At 31.8% G+C, this 18,217-nt stretch overlaps 2 protein-coding genes across 8 annotated transcripts; one reads left to right on the forward strand and one right to left on the reverse strand.

Annotated features, from left to right (window-relative positions):
* Positions 1-778: 778 nt before the first annotated feature.
* LOC140814585 (protein N-terminal asparagine amidohydrolase) lies at positions 779-5,702 on the reverse strand. Of its 3 annotated transcripts, none has more exons than XM_073173610.1 (9): positions 5,616-5,702; positions 4,954-5,139; positions 3,475-3,539; positions 3,299-3,398; positions 3,163-3,201; positions 2,896-3,081; positions 2,148-2,326; positions 1,532-1,651; positions 779-1,007 (listed from the first exon to the last, which is right to left on the reverse strand). In XM_073173610.1, the coding sequence occupies exons 1-9, from the start codon at positions 5,655-5,657 to the stop codon at positions 902-904; spliced, it is 1,023 nt and encodes a 340-aa protein (XP_073029711.1). In that variant the 5' UTR covers positions 5,658-5,702; the 3' UTR covers positions 779-901. The 3 variants fall into 3 exon arrangements, with proteins under 3 accessions (XP_073029711.1, XP_073029713.1, XP_073029714.1); XM_073173612.1 differs by having other exon boundaries at positions 4,954-5,143; XM_073173613.1 differs by lacking the exon at positions 5,616-5,702 and adding an exon at positions 5,288-5,578.
* An 8,683-nt stretch (positions 5,703-14,385) lies between these two features.
* On the forward strand, positions 14,386-18,217 carry LOC140814391 (putative disease resistance RPP13-like protein 1). 5 transcript variants are annotated; one of them, XM_073173346.1, is made up of 3 exons: positions 14,386-14,417; positions 14,871-16,050; positions 16,318-18,030. In XM_073173346.1, the coding sequence occupies exons 2-3, from the start codon at positions 14,935-14,937 to the stop codon at positions 17,962-17,964; spliced, it is 2,763 nt and encodes a 920-aa protein (XP_073029447.1). In that variant the 5' UTR covers positions 14,386-14,417; positions 14,871-14,934; the 3' UTR covers positions 17,965-18,030. The 5 variants fall into 5 exon arrangements, with proteins under 5 accessions (XP_073029447.1, XP_073029448.1, XP_073029450.1 ...); XM_073173347.1 differs by having other exon boundaries at positions 14,921-16,050; XM_073173349.1 differs by having other exon boundaries at positions 14,395-14,417; positions 14,878-16,050.

Raw genomic sequence — 18,217 nt, forward strand, 5'->3', positions numbered from 1 at the left:
GCCACTGCCTGTTTTTAGTTTTCAACTCTTGCCTGAGTTCTAATGTGTGTATACACGGGGAGAGATAAAAAAGCAGATAATTTGCGGATAGACCATACAATATTCTATTACAGTCAATTATTCTGAGCAAGTGCATGTTTATTTAATATTTTTATTCAAATTAACCATCTTAAATTCCTGCATTTCTAATTTTTTATTATTTTTTTATCAATTGTTAATTTGTTTTGATTAATTTTAACAAGTGTAGTGTAAACATTACGTTGCATAAAATTTCAAATTCACATTTTGTTAACTTTGTTAAACGTAATACTAATATACCTAAAACGAATGTCAAATCCTGTCATCCAAATCAAACCCATTAATCTAAACTCAACCTTGATTATAAAATAAAGAGAGGTGACTGGCAATATGAAGAGAAGTTAGAGATGAATTACTGCAACAGATTAATTTATTATGGACTTACAGTCCCCACAAACAATGTTTTCACTACGTTTATCATCCTACCGAATGAGAGATTTTCTGCAATTTTGAAAAATGCAAAACAGACCAAACGAGCGAGAACGCAGTTATACAAACAACCGTCAAAAAAACTTTGAAAATTTCGAATCTCAAACCCAATAACTACCCATTTTATTTCAATTGTAATTCTACAATAAAATTAGGAAATAGAGAGCCAAGAAATCAAAAAGACTGTTTTTTTTAATTTATTTATCTTGATTCGTTTGGAACTTCCGACTATATAGCGAGTTCATAATCACAATGAAAGTAACGTATACTATGCGGACAACGAGCCATATATGTTTGAACTATGCATCAAACGCCACAAATTCCATGCTTCAACAGAATTCGAATAGATGTATGTTCCATACTGTTAAGCGACTTCCTATATTATCTTCACAGTTTAAACTTTTACCCAGCTACCATCTGCATTCCTCTGAAAAACTCGAGCCTGCTTTGAAGGAAAAGCTTCTCTCCAATCTGGGTGTCGGATCAAGTAGTCCCACTTTCTGGAGACAAAAAAGGAGTCTAGCATTAACGTACCATACATTATAAGCATAGATATTGACAGGAATAAATTTTTTGTCATGGGGAAGGTACTATTTACGCCGAGTTGCTAGGATGGTGTCCCATGTTACTTTTGATGACTTTGCACTATCCAGGTCTTTTGCTGCGAAAAGAACCTGTCTAGGCAAGTGTGTTTTCATTGACATGAAGGTACACAAGATTATACTGAGCTAGCATTTGAGTGCATTGTCGTGACATTAAAGGCTATAACCAGTAATGATGATGCAAGGTGTCACATGTCGATGGTTGGTTTTGTCACAAACAGGTTGCAACGCAGATATAACAATCACCTATGATTATTCCAACTGTGGATCAAATCCGACATCTCAACGCTTATAACAATTTTAAGATCAAATACTTGTAACAGTGTCACCATCCTATATACTACAGATAACACTACCGGTGAAGTTACTATGCACACAAATCAACAGATATGGATGCATAAGATGTGTAAATCAGTGGTTACCTTTTAATATCATCCACAAAATGAGGACCCTCAGCCGAAGGTGAAGATGAACATGTAAGTAGTATTTCTGTATCTGAAAGATATTGCCTTGCTAATGCAGCCCGTGATTGCCAAATTGTCCTTCAAAAAAAGAAATACAACCTTAAAAATTAATCTTCAATAGAAGTTGAGGCTAGGTAAGTGGTGCAGCGGAAGGGGTGTTTCAAACGAAACAATAAAACTCACTCAATTGACAGAAAATAATATGAAACTGAAATATTATTAATGCTGAATGTATGTTTTGGATACACATATGATGCTTAAATAGACTATCAATTCTAGTCCTAAACCAAGAAGGATACCAAGAGTCCTATTAATACCAAGAATCCTATTATTACCAAAATACTAATGCTAATGCCATTAAAATATGATAATGTAATTAAAATACTAAGAGTTCTCATCTAAGTAGAATACTGATAAAATCTAATCCTAATAAAATATTAATCTTGTCCAGCATCAGGTTTACAAGTGTCAGTACAATAGAGAAGCCAACCTTTTCCTGCTTTTTACAACCAAATTGATTTTGATATTGTTTTCATCCAATAGAAATAAAACAGTCCGAGATCAAAGTCTTTACCAAGCACATGGAGCGATGACGAAACAATCGGTTTCAGTGTCGTAAGTCTCCAATAATCTGCCTGTCCAATTAGGATCCTCAAACCAGGCACTCACTCGTATACTACGAATAATTTCATCAGGGCATCTCGACGTTCTATCAAAGCTGGCAGGGACTATTTTTCCCGAGTTGGTTTCCACCTGCAGCAAGAAGAATGAATGAAATAAGCTGTCACTGCAAAACTATTTTACGGAACTCCAAGGACGACATATTATCCATAGATATGAAAACAGACGATCCTTTGCGCCACAATGAGTATACAGATGGGAGTTCCAATGAACCTTGTAGGCTTGAGATCCTTTTGTGTTAGCTTCAATGATATTTGATCTGCATTCAAAATTTTTTAGGGAAAATCTGCTTTGAAATTTTGTATATTAATTTGTTCAGTTGCTCACATGATGCTCAAAAGCTTTATTATATTTATTTATCGGTGTATTAAATATGTAAAAAATATTAAATGATCTCCCAACGAGGCGCTTCTGCTATATTTAAATTGAAATGAAGCTCGAACATCACGATCAAACTATAATTAATTCGGAAGTCGAGTCCGAGATATAACATTTTAGAGCTTTGATCTACTCACGAAAATGCAAATTTGACCTCACGTATCAAAATATGAGGGGTATTTACTTGGTACAACACATTTGCACTCCATTGAACCTTAGACCAACTTTTAATGCGGGGAAAGATTTTTAAAAGTTGAAGATACCACAAATCCTTGGAAAATGGGGTATGCAATTCCTTCAGAATCCCATCTCGTATTATGACCAAGAACATGGAGGGTTCGAATATCAAACTTCTCGTTCCTATTCCTCAAGCTTTCGATTATCTTGGTACATAAAGGATAGGAATATCCTTCCAACTTGGTGCGACTTTTTGTAGAATGATCAGAATACTGCACAAAAGTTAAAAAATATAAACTAAAAATCCTTATCTGAGAAGCAATAAGCACATTAATACTGGGGATGCTCCATACTTGAGACGAGATATCATCAAAGCCACCAACCAGATGCACCTGCACGGAACGTGATGATGCACAAGTTAAACCTAGGGAAGGACCTAGATTTCAAATGAGTTATAACAACAATTATAAGCAAAGCTAAATATCATACATCCAGGAGAGAATCAGAATCATGATCAGAAAGTAAAGATAACATCTGACAGAGGCCAATATCAACAACATCAGGAAAATCCATATGAGCAACAGATATCCTGCAATAAAGTCATAAGATATGAAACCATGCCACTGGAGTTCAAAAGTTTCAATTATACAGCATATTGAACTTACATTCCTTTTTCTCGATTCCGTATTACAATCCCTACACAAGTTGTGGCATCATCAGTACCTATTAGCTTGGGATAAAGAAATATTGCAAGCAAATTTTAGATTTATCAAAGTGAGACAATTGTGCTAAAAAAATTTATGGTGAAAACTGTAAAATGACGAGCATTTTAAAGAAAAACTCGAACATTAGAGGCATGTGAAATATTGAGCGTTGCCAAAAGATGGAAATTGAAATCATTGGCAAATGTTCTAAAAAAGATTAATTAATCTATATAATAACAAAACATTTCTGCTCTGAATACAATATTGTAACTGATATAGAACCAATTTTTCGTTCACTACTTACTATTCTCAGCACAAAGGAATTCACAAAGTGCAGAAGAAAAGATAAGAAGGAGATTGAGCGTAGTAAGTAATCAAATTCATTTTTTTAAACAATCCACTCCCACTCCAGGAAAAGGAATAAGCCAGACAGGACATATGGATGCTGATACTGGCTATTAATCACCTGATAAATCAAAATGGACAGGTGAAGGGCATATGAATTGTCCAATTTCTTGGGAAACACTGAACAGATAAACTTTCACCAAAAAAAACACGTGTAGTTCAAAAGCTCTTGTACTATTAATAGAATTCAATTTTATGGGATTAAGCCACAGGGTTTTAGGTAGTGGAAGGTGGCAAAAGTTAAACCTCCTAACTAATGGTTTATAACCACAACATCACGAAGTTCGAAAAATCTTGGAATATTAGAGCATCACGCTCCCACCACAAGGATGTGATATTCTGATTACAATCTGCAAGACACATATCCTGCAAGACACGTATCTGCCTGACATTTGGGCTGGTAAAGTATATTATTACGGGCTTAGATATATTGGGCCTAGAAAATACATTGAGCTTAGAGAATGCCGAATACATTAGAAATAGGGATGGAGGAGGAAAAAGAAAGAGGGCGGAGAGTTGGTTAGAGGGCACAAATTCACGTTGTTCAGTCAGTTTACTAGCTTGAGTTAGTGTAGGAAGGAGTGTCTTTCTTCTTGCAATTCAATCCTTGGCTGAGAATATCTCTCATATTAGCTTTCTAATTGAATCAATCCTTCTTTCATCTTAATTTTGTTAATCCCTGTTTTTTTGGTTTGTTTGAGATGATTTAATATCTAAAAAATGTCCTGCATAAAGATAAAAGATAATTTTGGACTGCATCATGTGTCATTTTGAAGAGTTGACACTTTCAAGTCATTCATATTTCATAAATATCTCATTTTCCCTTGTCAAAAAAGTTACACCACAGCCTGAAGAAAAAGAGAAAATATCCAGACAAAGACATTGAAACAAACAAAATAGCAGGAAAAGAAGTAGAAAACAAAGGTATGAGGATGATTGTGCACTGCCAGATATTTCAACATTTTATGTCAAATCTTAAAGGAAAACATTTAGAGCATCCTATTTGAGAAGCCAAGTAGAGAGATAAAAACATACATCCACCAGCGCAGGGTCAACAGTTGCAAATTCCCTTTGGAAAAGGTAGACCCATTTACAACTTCTTGAAACTTCGGAACTACGATTTTCATCAACTGAGATCTTCCTCTCAGGTATAGATTTAAAGGCGTTTGAGGCAGACACCAAAGCTGGATGCTTCATCAAAGCAATCAAATCATCCATACCCTGTCTTGATAAGAAGTGTTGAAATTAAATCCAAAAGGAACAAACCATCTCAAATCTTGGTTATACTATTTAGTGACTATCTGAGCAAAAAAAATAAAGATGATCTTTAACTTGTAGTAGTTAAGTTCATCTGCCCTTCTTGTCTCACCTTGTACTACGAACTGATCATGGATTCTAGGAGAACAGAAAAATCCACTCCCATTCCTTGATCAAACACACTCCACATCTTACCTCGTTTTTCGTTAATCACGCCCATCAAAAAGTTTGACTAGGTTAATTTTGCTAGGTATCTCTCAAAAATTAGAAAATAAACAATCCCCACCCAAAAAAACAAAAGAAAACGAACCCAAGCACTAACATTTGAGTTCTCAGTTAAGTAAACACGTTTATATTCAAGAACCCATCAACAATTTCGTAGCCGAACCACATAGCTTAACCATTACTCAATATATGAAGATTGAAATGTGAAAGAATACCTGAGAGTCAGGAGCATATGGAACCCCGCCTACATAAATCATGGCTTTTGGAAGTGTTTAGATTTGGGCTTCAGCTGAATTCGACAACTACTAAATATATATTTGAATTTAAATTTATTATGCAAATAAAATATAATATAATGTGTGCGTAAGTGTAAATTAAATGATAATTCTGGGTTCAATTTATGATTTACTTAGAATAAAATTTTAGTTCGAACTCTCTAATTTAGACAAAATGATCAAAAATATCTTTGATTTTATAACTGAGCCAAAAATGATATCAGAGTAAAAGGTAAAATTATTTTAAACATATAATGTTATTATTATTGTGTAATTAAATATTTGAAGAAAAGATTTTCTCAAAAAATTATAGATCCGAACATATGTTTCAAGATAAAAGATTTACATGACTTATGACAATACTTCGAAATATTTACAAGAGCAAAGAGGAACCATATCATAGTCCTAAAGTAAACTTAGGATTCCATGTAATAGGTTCTTGTAAACAGTCTCGGATTCATCTAAATTATCCGGAGATTTTAGAGAGATCCAAAAGAATGTATCGAACTATGGCAATCAATTATATTATGTACTACATAAAATTAGAGAAATCCTTGAAAAACAAGAAGATATTCTTGAAACATTAGGACACATTAGCTAATAAAAAATGAACACGAATGATTTTATATTTAAAACTAAAATACATAATGAATATGCATAGGGTTTGATTTGAGGAACTTGATTCTAATAAGTTGTATGGACCATATGAACTTTGTTGTCACCAAAGCTCAAGTCCAAATAATTTATTTTAGCAGTTTAGTTGATTCTTAAGAGAAGAAATAAGTAAATTTTTATCGCTAAGTATTAAGTGACAAATGAGAAATTTATGAGAAGTTGCAAATGTTACCATAAAATAGTCTACATGCCTTCATCGTTATGAATTTTGGATAGAAAGACCGATAGTTTTTCTACCTATTAATTTTTTATTTCATAATTTTCAATAATTATAATTCAAAGTTTTAATTATTATTGAATGGTCTTTAATATGAAATTTCATTTATTAATAAACTGATTTTGAATATTATCATAGAGATAATAATTATCTATAATATACAGAATGTAACATTAAAAAAAAAAAGATTTTTTTTTTATTTTTCATATACTCGAATTATATTTTCTAAACATTATCTATAATTTTTATATTTTTAATTCTTTGCCGTGAAATGAAAATTATAAATGACAGATTAAAAATTATTTTCTTTGTTAGATCCATTGATTTTGCTGATAACAAACAATAATTCATTGTATTAGAACAAGCTACAATGTTTCGTGTATTCACGATACTCGAGCAACATGCTATCGGATTCAAGAGTTAGGTAAATGGTCGCAGGATACTTAGTCTGTCTACCGGTAAAACTACTCAACCACTCCATTGATTATTCACACTATTATGAGATAAACTTGTCACTCAAACGGACCACTCACATAAGTATTAAAGTAATTCACAGTTGGACAGAGTTCTTGATATTTGTGCAAGTCAACAAATCATTCGATAGCTTAAAATAAAAATATAGTATAAATCCTACAAACTCCCATCTAACAATTATTCCATCAGTCTGCAATCTGAAAATTTTTGTATAAAGTTGACTTTAAAGGCGCAAAAGCATGAAAGACATCAAAGAGAACTTAATGAAAGCTCCAACACATGGCAATGATGTGTCCGTATTGTCTGTCTATAGTACAAAGAGTCGTTGGACGAAAAAAAAAAAAGATTCCAGTACTAAACATAGAGAATGCAAGCCAAGATTCAAAAGATACAAGAAAAAGAAGAAACGCACTGGAAGAAAAAATTCAAATATCTTGCATACTCAAAGACTTCTGAGCACACTTCTCATATATATCCTACACTGCTCAACAGCTTTCTCTTCAAGATATTATTAAATCTACAAGGATCATTCAGAGTTTAAGACAAATACTCGACCGTCGTTTTCTACTAAAGACAGCTTGAGAAGTTGCAAATACTTTGAATCTTAGGATTCATTCTTTTGTTATCTTTGTGGTTTTTTGGTTGTTTTACTAAGGATCTCAACCATTGTAAAAAATATCAGGAGTTTCAATTTAGGTCGTTGATAAGACTTGAGGTTGAAATGGTTTGTTATAAAGGACTTGTAAAACCAAAGTCTTCTAGCCAGGGGCATAGCTTCAATAGGGGCTAGGGTGGGCTTTAGCCCAGCCTAGTCTCGCGATTAATATATATATAGTTATGTATTTTAAGAATTTTAGTCATTGAGCAAAATTTTTATATATGGATTTATATGAGTTTTAAATAATCTAGCATTTGAGCTTATTCGATATCTATGTAGTTATCTTAATTTATATATTTATTCATTCTAATTTTACATTATTTTATATATATATATTATAATATATGCATACATAAATATATAACTAAATTATTTGAATGAATAATGTCATATGTACATTCAATTTTTTTACTTACTTTACCATGAATTCATTATTATAAATGATATTTATCATGTATCTTAATATATTAAAATCTTAAGATGATTTTTAAAATTTATCTAGTTCATATTATACAAAATACAAAAAAAAAATTTTTAAAATATATTAAATAATATTTACATTTTCAATGTCCAGCCCACCCTATTTTAAAATCTTGGATACGCCCCCGCTTCTAGCGAATTCATTCATAAGTGAAACAAGGTGAGACATAGAAGGATTTTCGCCTTCAACTTCCATATATTATGTGTCATTTAATCTACCGCAATTACTTATCTGGTCTTATATATATATATATATATATATATATATATATATATATATATATATATATATATATATATATATATATATAATAGGTCTTTATAGCAAACACTATCAAGACCGGTTATATTAAATTCAGTGATTTAGAGAAAATTTTTAAAAAATTTACTCACCCCCTCCCTTTAAACTTTAACTCTATCTTAACAAGTGACATCATAGAGGTTTTCTTTTCTCTACTACACACACACACACACTCAATTGTCATCTATTACAAGATTACAATGTTCTCAAAGGAAAATTATGGTTACTAGAAAATTTGTATGCAAACACACTTAGCCGCTCAAGATGATAATTGAAAAATTTGTATGCAGGCATACTTGTCGCTCGGGATGATGAAATATGATATGCCATCATTGATGGTCCAATAAAGATTCTGAAGGAAAATATAGTTGTTATTGTCACTGAAGGTTCTCCAAAGATGGTGGATAAAGAACCGGTACCACATTTGTGGAGAATATCTTCAGCCACCGGTACCTCTCATCCTCCTCTCAATCTTGCGATTAATATTTCGCCTATATTCGAAACAACAAAGCTGTTGTGAAATATGAATTGTGTTTTATATTTAGTTTTTTTTTTGCATCTTTTAATTTATATCACTGAGTTGTGGGATATCATCGAAACCTTGCAGCTCACCAGGTTTTCAGTTTGGTTGATTTCGAATTTCAGTTTCCAACTTGAGATAGCAACTTCACACTTGAGTAAAATATGTTAGAAACACAAAAAAATTTTGTCATCATCAAAATCAAGATTGACTGTGTTTTCAACTCAATAATATCCCATTTTTTATGATCACAAGCAATGATTTCATCTAACATATTTCTCATCATTTTTATGTGAATAAAAAAAAATCATATTTTCAAAACAATTTAGGCACAAACTTTATATCCCCCCTTAAAATTATAATTATTTCTCCCCTTATATTTTTGAAAAATCTGAAATGATAAAATTAGAGGGACGGCTAACCAAATTTCTCCTTAGTCTATTTTATGTGATAACACACATGATCTGACTTAAATGAATAAACTTCTTTTCCTCGAGCATGACCATGCTATAAATTTTACACCACTATAATCCTCTACGATTATAGTTTGCAATGCAAAAGCTGTTTTACTTTCAAAAAGTTATTCCATTTTTCCCACGATTGTTGCAAGCTGCTCGAAAATTCAACTTGGCATATATGTTAGAAAAATATGTAATTTCGAATTTCGAATATCAAAATAAATTTAAAATGTTCTTTCAAGAATAGCCATCTCTGATACAAATTGATAGAATTGTTTGGGAGATAATCATTGAACTACAATAGCTACTACAATAGCTCGGTTCTTGAAATATTGTACAAACAAAAACTAAATCGACTTTGATTTTCAAAACAAGCGGAAGACACTCAAAATAATTCATACAAAAATCGATTTAACATTTTGAAAAGTATTTAAAATATATGTAAGTTGAATGTATAAAGATATTTTTGTTTGAAGTATTTTATCAAATACTTGATATGCAATATTGGGTTGAACAACATATAAAATACATCGACAATATATCTTAAAAAAAGTAGCAATAATAAAATGTAATAAATAAATAGAGACGAATTTGTTTACAAATGTTCGAAGATTAACAACTCCTATGTCACCCCTTCTTCCACCTAGGAAGGACTCACTAGAAAACTTTGATTTATACAAATCCTTGTATAAATATTCAACTTACGACTTATCCATTGTCTAATTGAAATTTCTAACACACTCGATTGTAAAACGCAACCTCACAACCCGCATAATGTTTAACGTATCTTATGCCAATAATACAAACACAGTCTTTAATGTTTTTGTGTGAAAACTCACACAATTAAACTTCGAAGCTTAACTCTCATATATATGTGTGAGTGATTGTGTGCGAGGATTTTTACAGTGTACGTATATATCAAATGTATCTTCACACTTGGATTTGCTATCATTTTAGCTAATTTCTTCATGTAAGCAGCCTATACTTTGAATCATCTTCCAAAGATTGTATTTAATCTTCAATATGTTGTATGTATAGTCTCCAATAGTGATATATACACTAGACACGAGAATATGACCGTTTGGAAATGTTGTGTATGGATTCTGACATTGTAATGATCAAATTCGCATTTCTGAACATTTTCATGGAAAGTGTACTCATTTCTCTTAGCTTTCAATGGAATTAGGAATAACTTAATTCCAAGTTCGTATGATAAAGATTAGGCTCTTAACAATCAGGAATTTGTTCTTCATTTTTTGCAGAACCAACAACTTTATCGTGGATTATCATCTTCTTCTGCTCTGATTCAGAATTTTCCTTATGAATATGATTTTAGATCGTTATCTTAGCTTTGTAATACTTATTGAATAGTTTCATTTTGAACAACTGAGCTGAAAGATATGACCAAAATACTATAACTGCTCCATTCAAACTGATTGTTGTTTCTGTTATCATCAGCTCAATCTTGTGACTAATATTTCGCCAAGATAACTTTTGAACCAACTGAGCTGTTGTGAAATATGACTTGTGTAAAATTGAGTTTTTTTTATTCCTTCATTTTGGCGGCTTGTCTTTTGCATCATCGACTTATGAGAGATATCATCTAAACATTGAAGCTCGCCAGATTTTCAGTTTGGTTGATTTCGAGTTACGGTTTCCAACTTGAGATATCAACTTTACACTTAAATAAATATGTTATAAATATAATAAAAAATTTATCATCATCAAAATCAAAATTGCTTATGTTTCTCAACCTAACAATGTTTTTACAAGAAAAAAGAGTATTCCACATTTTTTGCATTAAATTGTTGCACAAGCATTGATAACAAGTCGGAGACGTCACAAAAATATATATTTTGGGATATTTAATTTTTAAGATTAATCCCCATTTATATATAAATACTTTTAAAAAAATTACTATTATGTTCATGTCATATATAATATTTGTGTATTATATTACATACGTTACGCGTGTACCTACTAATATTATATTATCATAAGGGCTTTAAAGTAAATACTTATGGTGAACATTATCCATTTTTCAAATCTTATAAATTATTAAAAGTATTTTTTATATCTATACTTCTAAATTTTTAGCTGGCTACATAACTCTTAAAAAATACTATTAAAATTTATTAATTTGAAAAAAAAAATTATCATGGTTAAATAATTATTCCAACAGCACAAGCACGCAACACATGAAAAATGGTATTAATGTAGGTTTCATGTGAGACCGTCTCACGGATCATAATCTGTGAGACGGGTCAACCCTACCTATATTCATAATAAAAAGTAATATTTTTAGCATAAAAGTAATATTTTTGCATGGGTAACCCAAATAAGAGATCTGTCTCACAGATACGACCCGTGAGACCGTCTCACATAAGTTTTTGTTTATATATGTGTGTGCGCGCGTGTGTGCAGAACCTTTAATAGTGATCAACTTCGTCATTTTAACGGATACACAAAAATATGACTGCTTTTATTCCATAAAAAATGGAGTGGGTCTCATGTGAAACCGTCTCACGGATCTTAATCAATGAGACGGGTCAACCCTACCGATATTCACAACAAAAAGTGATACTATTAACATAAAAAGTACTACTTTTTCATGGATAACCCAAATAAGAGATCCGTCTCGCAACTACGACCCGTGAGACCGTCTCACACAAGTTCTTGTCTAAAAAATGTTATATGAATCTAATTTAGTAAATTATCAAATAATTAAATAATTTGTTGATCATAACTAATGACTTGAAAAAATAAAAATATTAATTAATTAAGTGAGAAATCTAAACATATGAATTATTAGGTGCATGACGACTTACTTGTATATATATAAAATTAAAGATGCGCATTTTTTTGTTGAGAAAAGATTCTCAATCTTTGGTTGTCAATTTTTTATTTTATTTTTATTTTTATTTTTTTGTTTTTCTAATTTTTTAAATTAAAAAAAGCTTCATGTTATTTAAAAAATGAAAAAAACTTCTTCAATTTTATTTCAAAGAGGAGTAGGTCTTTTGTGAGACGGTTTCACGAATATTTATCTGTGAGACGGGTCTAATCTACCGATATTCACAATAAAAAGTAATATTCTTAACATAAAAAGTAATATTTTTTCATGGATGACCCAAATAAGAGATCTGCATCACAAAATACGATCCATGAGACCGTCTCACACAAGTTTTTGTCTTCAAAGAGATGACCGACTATTTTTCTGGTAAAAAAAGTTATTTTTTAAAATTTCAAATTCTAGATAGATCAAATCTCTAAAAAAAATTATTTTATAATCTCATTCTATTAATATCATTTAGATATCTAATATATATTTAATTAAATAGTAAGATTCTCGATATATTAAAGATATTATTAATATTGTTTCCGGATATTAGCACACTAATTCAAATAATTAATTATCTCATGATCTTTATACATATTATGGTCCTTAATTTATTTCATGATATATATATATATATGTTATATTTTTAATTTCGATAAATTTAGAGTAAATAATTTTTGATTTTATTATTTATTTTAATAATTATATATATTAATAAATTATTAAAATTTTAATACAAATCACATGGTATTTAGCGATATAAACATTTGTTTGTATCCTTTTATTTTTTTAAACAGATTGATTTTCATGATTCTTGAATCCACTCAGGAACAATCAAGAAATATTTATATCTATAATTATAAATTCTTAGAGGGCTACATAACTCTTAAAAATATTATTAAAATTTATTAATTAGAAAATAACAAAAATTATCATGTTTAAATAATTATTCCAACTGCACAAGCACGCAATATATATATATATATATATATGTGTGTGTGTGTGTGTGTGTGCGCGCGCGCGTGTGTGCAAGAACCTTTTATAATGATCAATTTTGTCATTTTAATGGACAGAAAAAAATATGCCTGCTTTTATTCCATAAAAAATGTTATAAGAATCTAATTTAGTAAATCATAAAAATAATTAAATAATTTGTAGATCATAACTAATGAAGTAAAAAAAAAATATTAATTAATTAAGTGAGAAATCTAAACATGCGAATTTTTAGGTGCATGTCTTACGTGTGTATATCTTTTACTATTTATTAAGTTTAAGCATATTAGAATAACTGTTTTTGGTGTCTTTGGTCTGTTTTTTGGTTTCCCTATTTTGCCCCTATTTGATATCAAAATTATATTTTTGTTTTTTTTTTATTTCAAAAAACATTTTTTTTATTACAATTATTCAAATAGCACTTTAGTACCTCGATAATTTGTCAAATTTCATTTTAGTCCATAAATAATTATAAAAAAAAATTGTACACACACGCACCGCGTGTGCAGAGTAGCTAGTATAAAATTAAAGATGCACATTTTTTTGCTGAGAAAAGATTCTCAATCTTTATCCGTCAAATATTTTTTTTTTATTTTAAATTTTTGTTTTTCTAAATTTTTTAATTTAAAAAAACCTTAATGTTATTAAAAATGAAACAACAATCTTCAAGTCTATTTCAAAGAGATGGCCGATGATTTTTCTGGTAAAAAATGTTATTTAATTTCAAATTCTAGATAGATCAAATCTCTTAAATTTTGTATTCTAAAATCTCATTGTATTAATATCTTTTAGTATCTAATATATTTAATTAAATTATAAGATTCTCAATATATTAAAGATATTATTACTATTGTTTCGGATGTTACCACAATAATTCAAATAATTAATTATCTCATGATCTTTATTCATATCATTGTCCTTAATTTATGGCATGATTATCTATATTATCTATATTATTATTTTATATTATTAAATGTGAGACTTTTAAAATAACTATTTTCGAGAACACCAAAATATTTAATTCTATAATTATTCTTCTTATCCTACTAAAAATCTCCTCAAGTCACCCCATATTTTATATAGCAAAAATTTTATAAAAAGGAAGACAGCATATTGTCGACAAACTTGTGAGTAATTTATGTTCGTAGTAGTAATTCAAGCGTAGATGAGATCCTACTTATGTGGGTACTATCTTTATTTCATTTCAACGGGTAACATCTTGTCACACATACATTTTTTTTTAAAAAAGTAGGTCCTATATATGCATTAGCAAATCTTGACCATCCATCATATCATTGGAGCATTGCCCACATGAGTACGATAAAATAAACCCAATTCAAGTACCTGTTGTAAATTTCATTTATTCTGTCAATAATTACGATTTATGATTGATCAGCGGATGATCCGAGATTTTATAGATTTTGATCTGATTTCAAAAAATATAACCGTATCGGATTGAATTGCTTCGACTCGAGATTCTAATGGGATATTTGTTCAAAGTTTTTACCACTAAAAAAAATCCCATCTTTGTGTGAGAAGAGGCGATTCGTGATGCTTTGTTTTTGTTACTTTTTTTTTAGAAAACAGATTGATCTTCGTGATTCTTGAATCTCCGCACGTTGTGACTCAGGAACAATCAAGAAAATGGCTGTGGACAAGCTATTCCTTGGACCACATCTTGAGGTACTGCTTCAGAAATTGAGCGATGGTGCTGCGATGGACTTAGCCCGCCGCCTGACAGTCGATTGCGATTTCAAGGAGATGTGGATGTCCCTTTTGCTTGTTGCTCACGTGCTTGAGGATGCTAAACCCGTAAACATACGGTTAGAGGAGCTAAGAGATTTGGCCTATGACTTGGAGGATGTAGTGGATGAATTCACCACCCTAGCTTTGATTCAAGATGTGAAAAAGGGGATCCAGCATACTAAGAATAGTATGGTGCGGAAACTGATTCTTACTTGCAGCAATTTCACGCCCAGGGCACTGGTATCGAATCGCAGGCTGGTGTCCACTATAAAAGACATCAGAAAAAAACTGAATAGCATCTCTAAAAAATGGAGTGATTGGAATTTGAGAAACTTTGGTGGGCTGTCCAGTCGATCAGGAGTAATGAGGTCGGAAAGCACTTCTCAGTTTATGGAATATGATGTTTATGGGAGAGATGAAGATAAGAAAGCTGTAAAAGAAATTTTACTCAGGGTTGAGTCGAGCACTAAGAATTTCAGTGTCATTCCAATTGTTGGAATGGGCGGTATTGGGAAAACGGCTCTTGCCCAACTGCTTTATAACGATGAAGACGTGAAGAGAAACTTTGGTGTGAGGGTTTGGGTTCATGTCTCCCAGGAATTTGATGTGTTGAAGATCACCAAACAAATTCACCAAGCGGTCACTAAAGTGAGTGGTAATTGGGACATGGATTTAGCCAATCTTCAATTAGATCTGCACGAGAAGATAGTGAATATTAAGTTTTTTATTGTTTTAGATGATGTTTGGAACGAGAACTATGTGGAGTTGCATGATCTATGCAGCCATTTGAGTTTTGGGCTGTCCGGAAGCAAAATCATAGTTACAACTCGCAGTCATCGTGTTGGATCAGTGGTAGCCTCTCCTCAATCTGCCTACCACATGAAGTTATTAACCGATGAAGAATGTCAATCCATACTGGCTCAACATGCTCAGATATCATTCCAGGAGAATTCCCATTTACAAGTTGTTCGAGAATTAGCGAATATGTGTAAAGGCTTACCTTTGGCGGCAAAGGTATTGTAGAATGAATTCCATCAAATCAGCTGTCAATAATCTTCAAAATATTGGTAGTCAATCAATGGGTCTTGTATCCATCTACTTTAAATTATTAGCACTATGTTAGGCAATTTCAATCCCTTGTTATCACATACAGTCAATCATAGCAGATAATTAGGAGTATTTTTATATGATTCTTTGTAGTTTTGTGCCCAATCATCTCTTGTATCGTTGTATATCTACCCAAAATACAATCAATATAACTAACGCATTACATTCTTACAGGTAGTTGGTGGAGTTTTACGCTCTAAGAATAGCAAAGGCGAATGGAAAGATGTTCTAAGTAGCAAGATATGGAGGTTATCGAAAGAAAATATTCTTCCCATTTTAAGATTGAGTTATCACCATCTTCCTTCACATTTGAGGTTTCCATTTGCATATTGCTCGGTTTTTCCAAAGGATTATGAATTTGATCAAAATGAGCTTGTACATTTATGGATGGGAGAAGGTTTTCTTGATGTTCCAAATGAACGAAAAAACAAGAAAGACTTGGGTCATAAGTACTTCAACGAGCTGCTATCAAGATCCTTTTTCCAAAGAAAAAGTGGCAGAGATTCAAAATTTGTAATGCATGATCTTATAAGTGAATTGGCTCATATTGTTTCGGGAGGAGTGTGCTACTGTTTGGATGATAAATTGGACACTGATCAGGATCACCAATTACCCAAGAAGATTCGGCATGCTTCTTTCCTTGGTCATGAATGTGAACATTTACTTGAATTTGAGGGCTTCCGACAAATTAAAGGTTTGAGAACGTTCTTGCCAATGCCAGTACAAAATTCGCTATCTTCACCTCCTTTCCACTTATCTAATAGGATTTTAGTCGAAATGATACCAAGATTGCACAGCTTGAGAACTTTATCGTTAAGCGGCTATTCCATCACTGAGCTGCCGAGTTCCATTTGCAACTTGATACTTTTACGCTACCTTAACCTATCCGAGACACTAATTGTTACGTTGCCACCTTCTGTAAGTGGTCTATTGTCTTTGGAATTTTTGTCTCTAAGTGATTGTCGTTTAATCCACAAGCTTCCGTCGACCTTAGGGGATCTATCTAACTTATGCCATCTTGATATCTCTAATACTGATCGACTGAAAGATTTGCCGGTCGAAATCAGTAGACTGTTGCGTCTCCAGATATTGCCTAAAATCATTTTGGGTGGAGTTGGTAATTTTGGACTCAAGGAATTGAGGTGGCTGAAGCATTTAAGAGGTACTTTTGCCATTTTTGAGTTGCAAAACGTTGCAAATCTTGACGATGCAAGAGAGGCTGGTCTTTGGTACAAGAGCGAAATTGAAGATCTGCAATTGTCGTGGGGAAGTACTGACCCTGTTAATTCCCAAGGTATAAGTCACGAAGATGTCATAGACAAGCTAGAGCCTCATTATAATTTAAGAAAACTCAAGATTGAGTCGTACAAAGGTGTTAACTTCCCGGATTGGATTGGGGATCCATTGTATGCAAAATTGTCAAGTTTGTCTCTTAGCAACTGTACTGAGTGCACATCTTTACCGCCTTTAGGATTGCTGCCAGAGCTCAAACACGTGCATATTGGAGGCATGCCAAGAATCAAATGCATTGGAACCGAGTTTTATGGGAGGGAAACCGATGTCCCATTTCAAAGGCTCGAAACTCTGAGATTTGAGCATATTTCAGAATTGGAGAAATGGTCTGCTAGAAGTGAGGAGAGCATGATACACTTCCCACTTCTTCATCGGCTTACAATGTTCAAATGCGACAAATTAAATGATGTTGCTCCGATGAGCTTACCTTTTCTATCAGAGTTAGATACTGAGGGATGCAACATTGTTTTGTTAAAAGACAAAGGGAAATATTGGCCCAAGATTGCTGGAAAGATTGATGGATGTTGAGTTTCGACCACTCAAGATACCAAATCAGGTATTATCCGCATTTGCTATCTATTTCATAAACTTTAGCACCACGCAAACTCTAATCCTCCAATTAAATTTGTTTTTGTGCTGTTACAGATCATGGTCACAGAATGCTTTGGAGGAAGAAAACAAGTCTATGTTTTTTTTAAAAAAAAATTATTGCTAACATAACATTTTTGGATATGTTTAAATCGTATTTCTGGATTGTTGCTTGAGATCTTTTTAAGCAATA

Source organism: Primulina eburnea, chromosome 15 (genome assembly GCF_022965805.1).
Source record: "Primulina eburnea isolate SZY01 chromosome 15, ASM2296580v1, whole genome shotgun sequence".
NCBI lineage: Eukaryota > Viridiplantae > Streptophyta > Magnoliopsida > Lamiales > Gesneriaceae > Primulina > Primulina eburnea.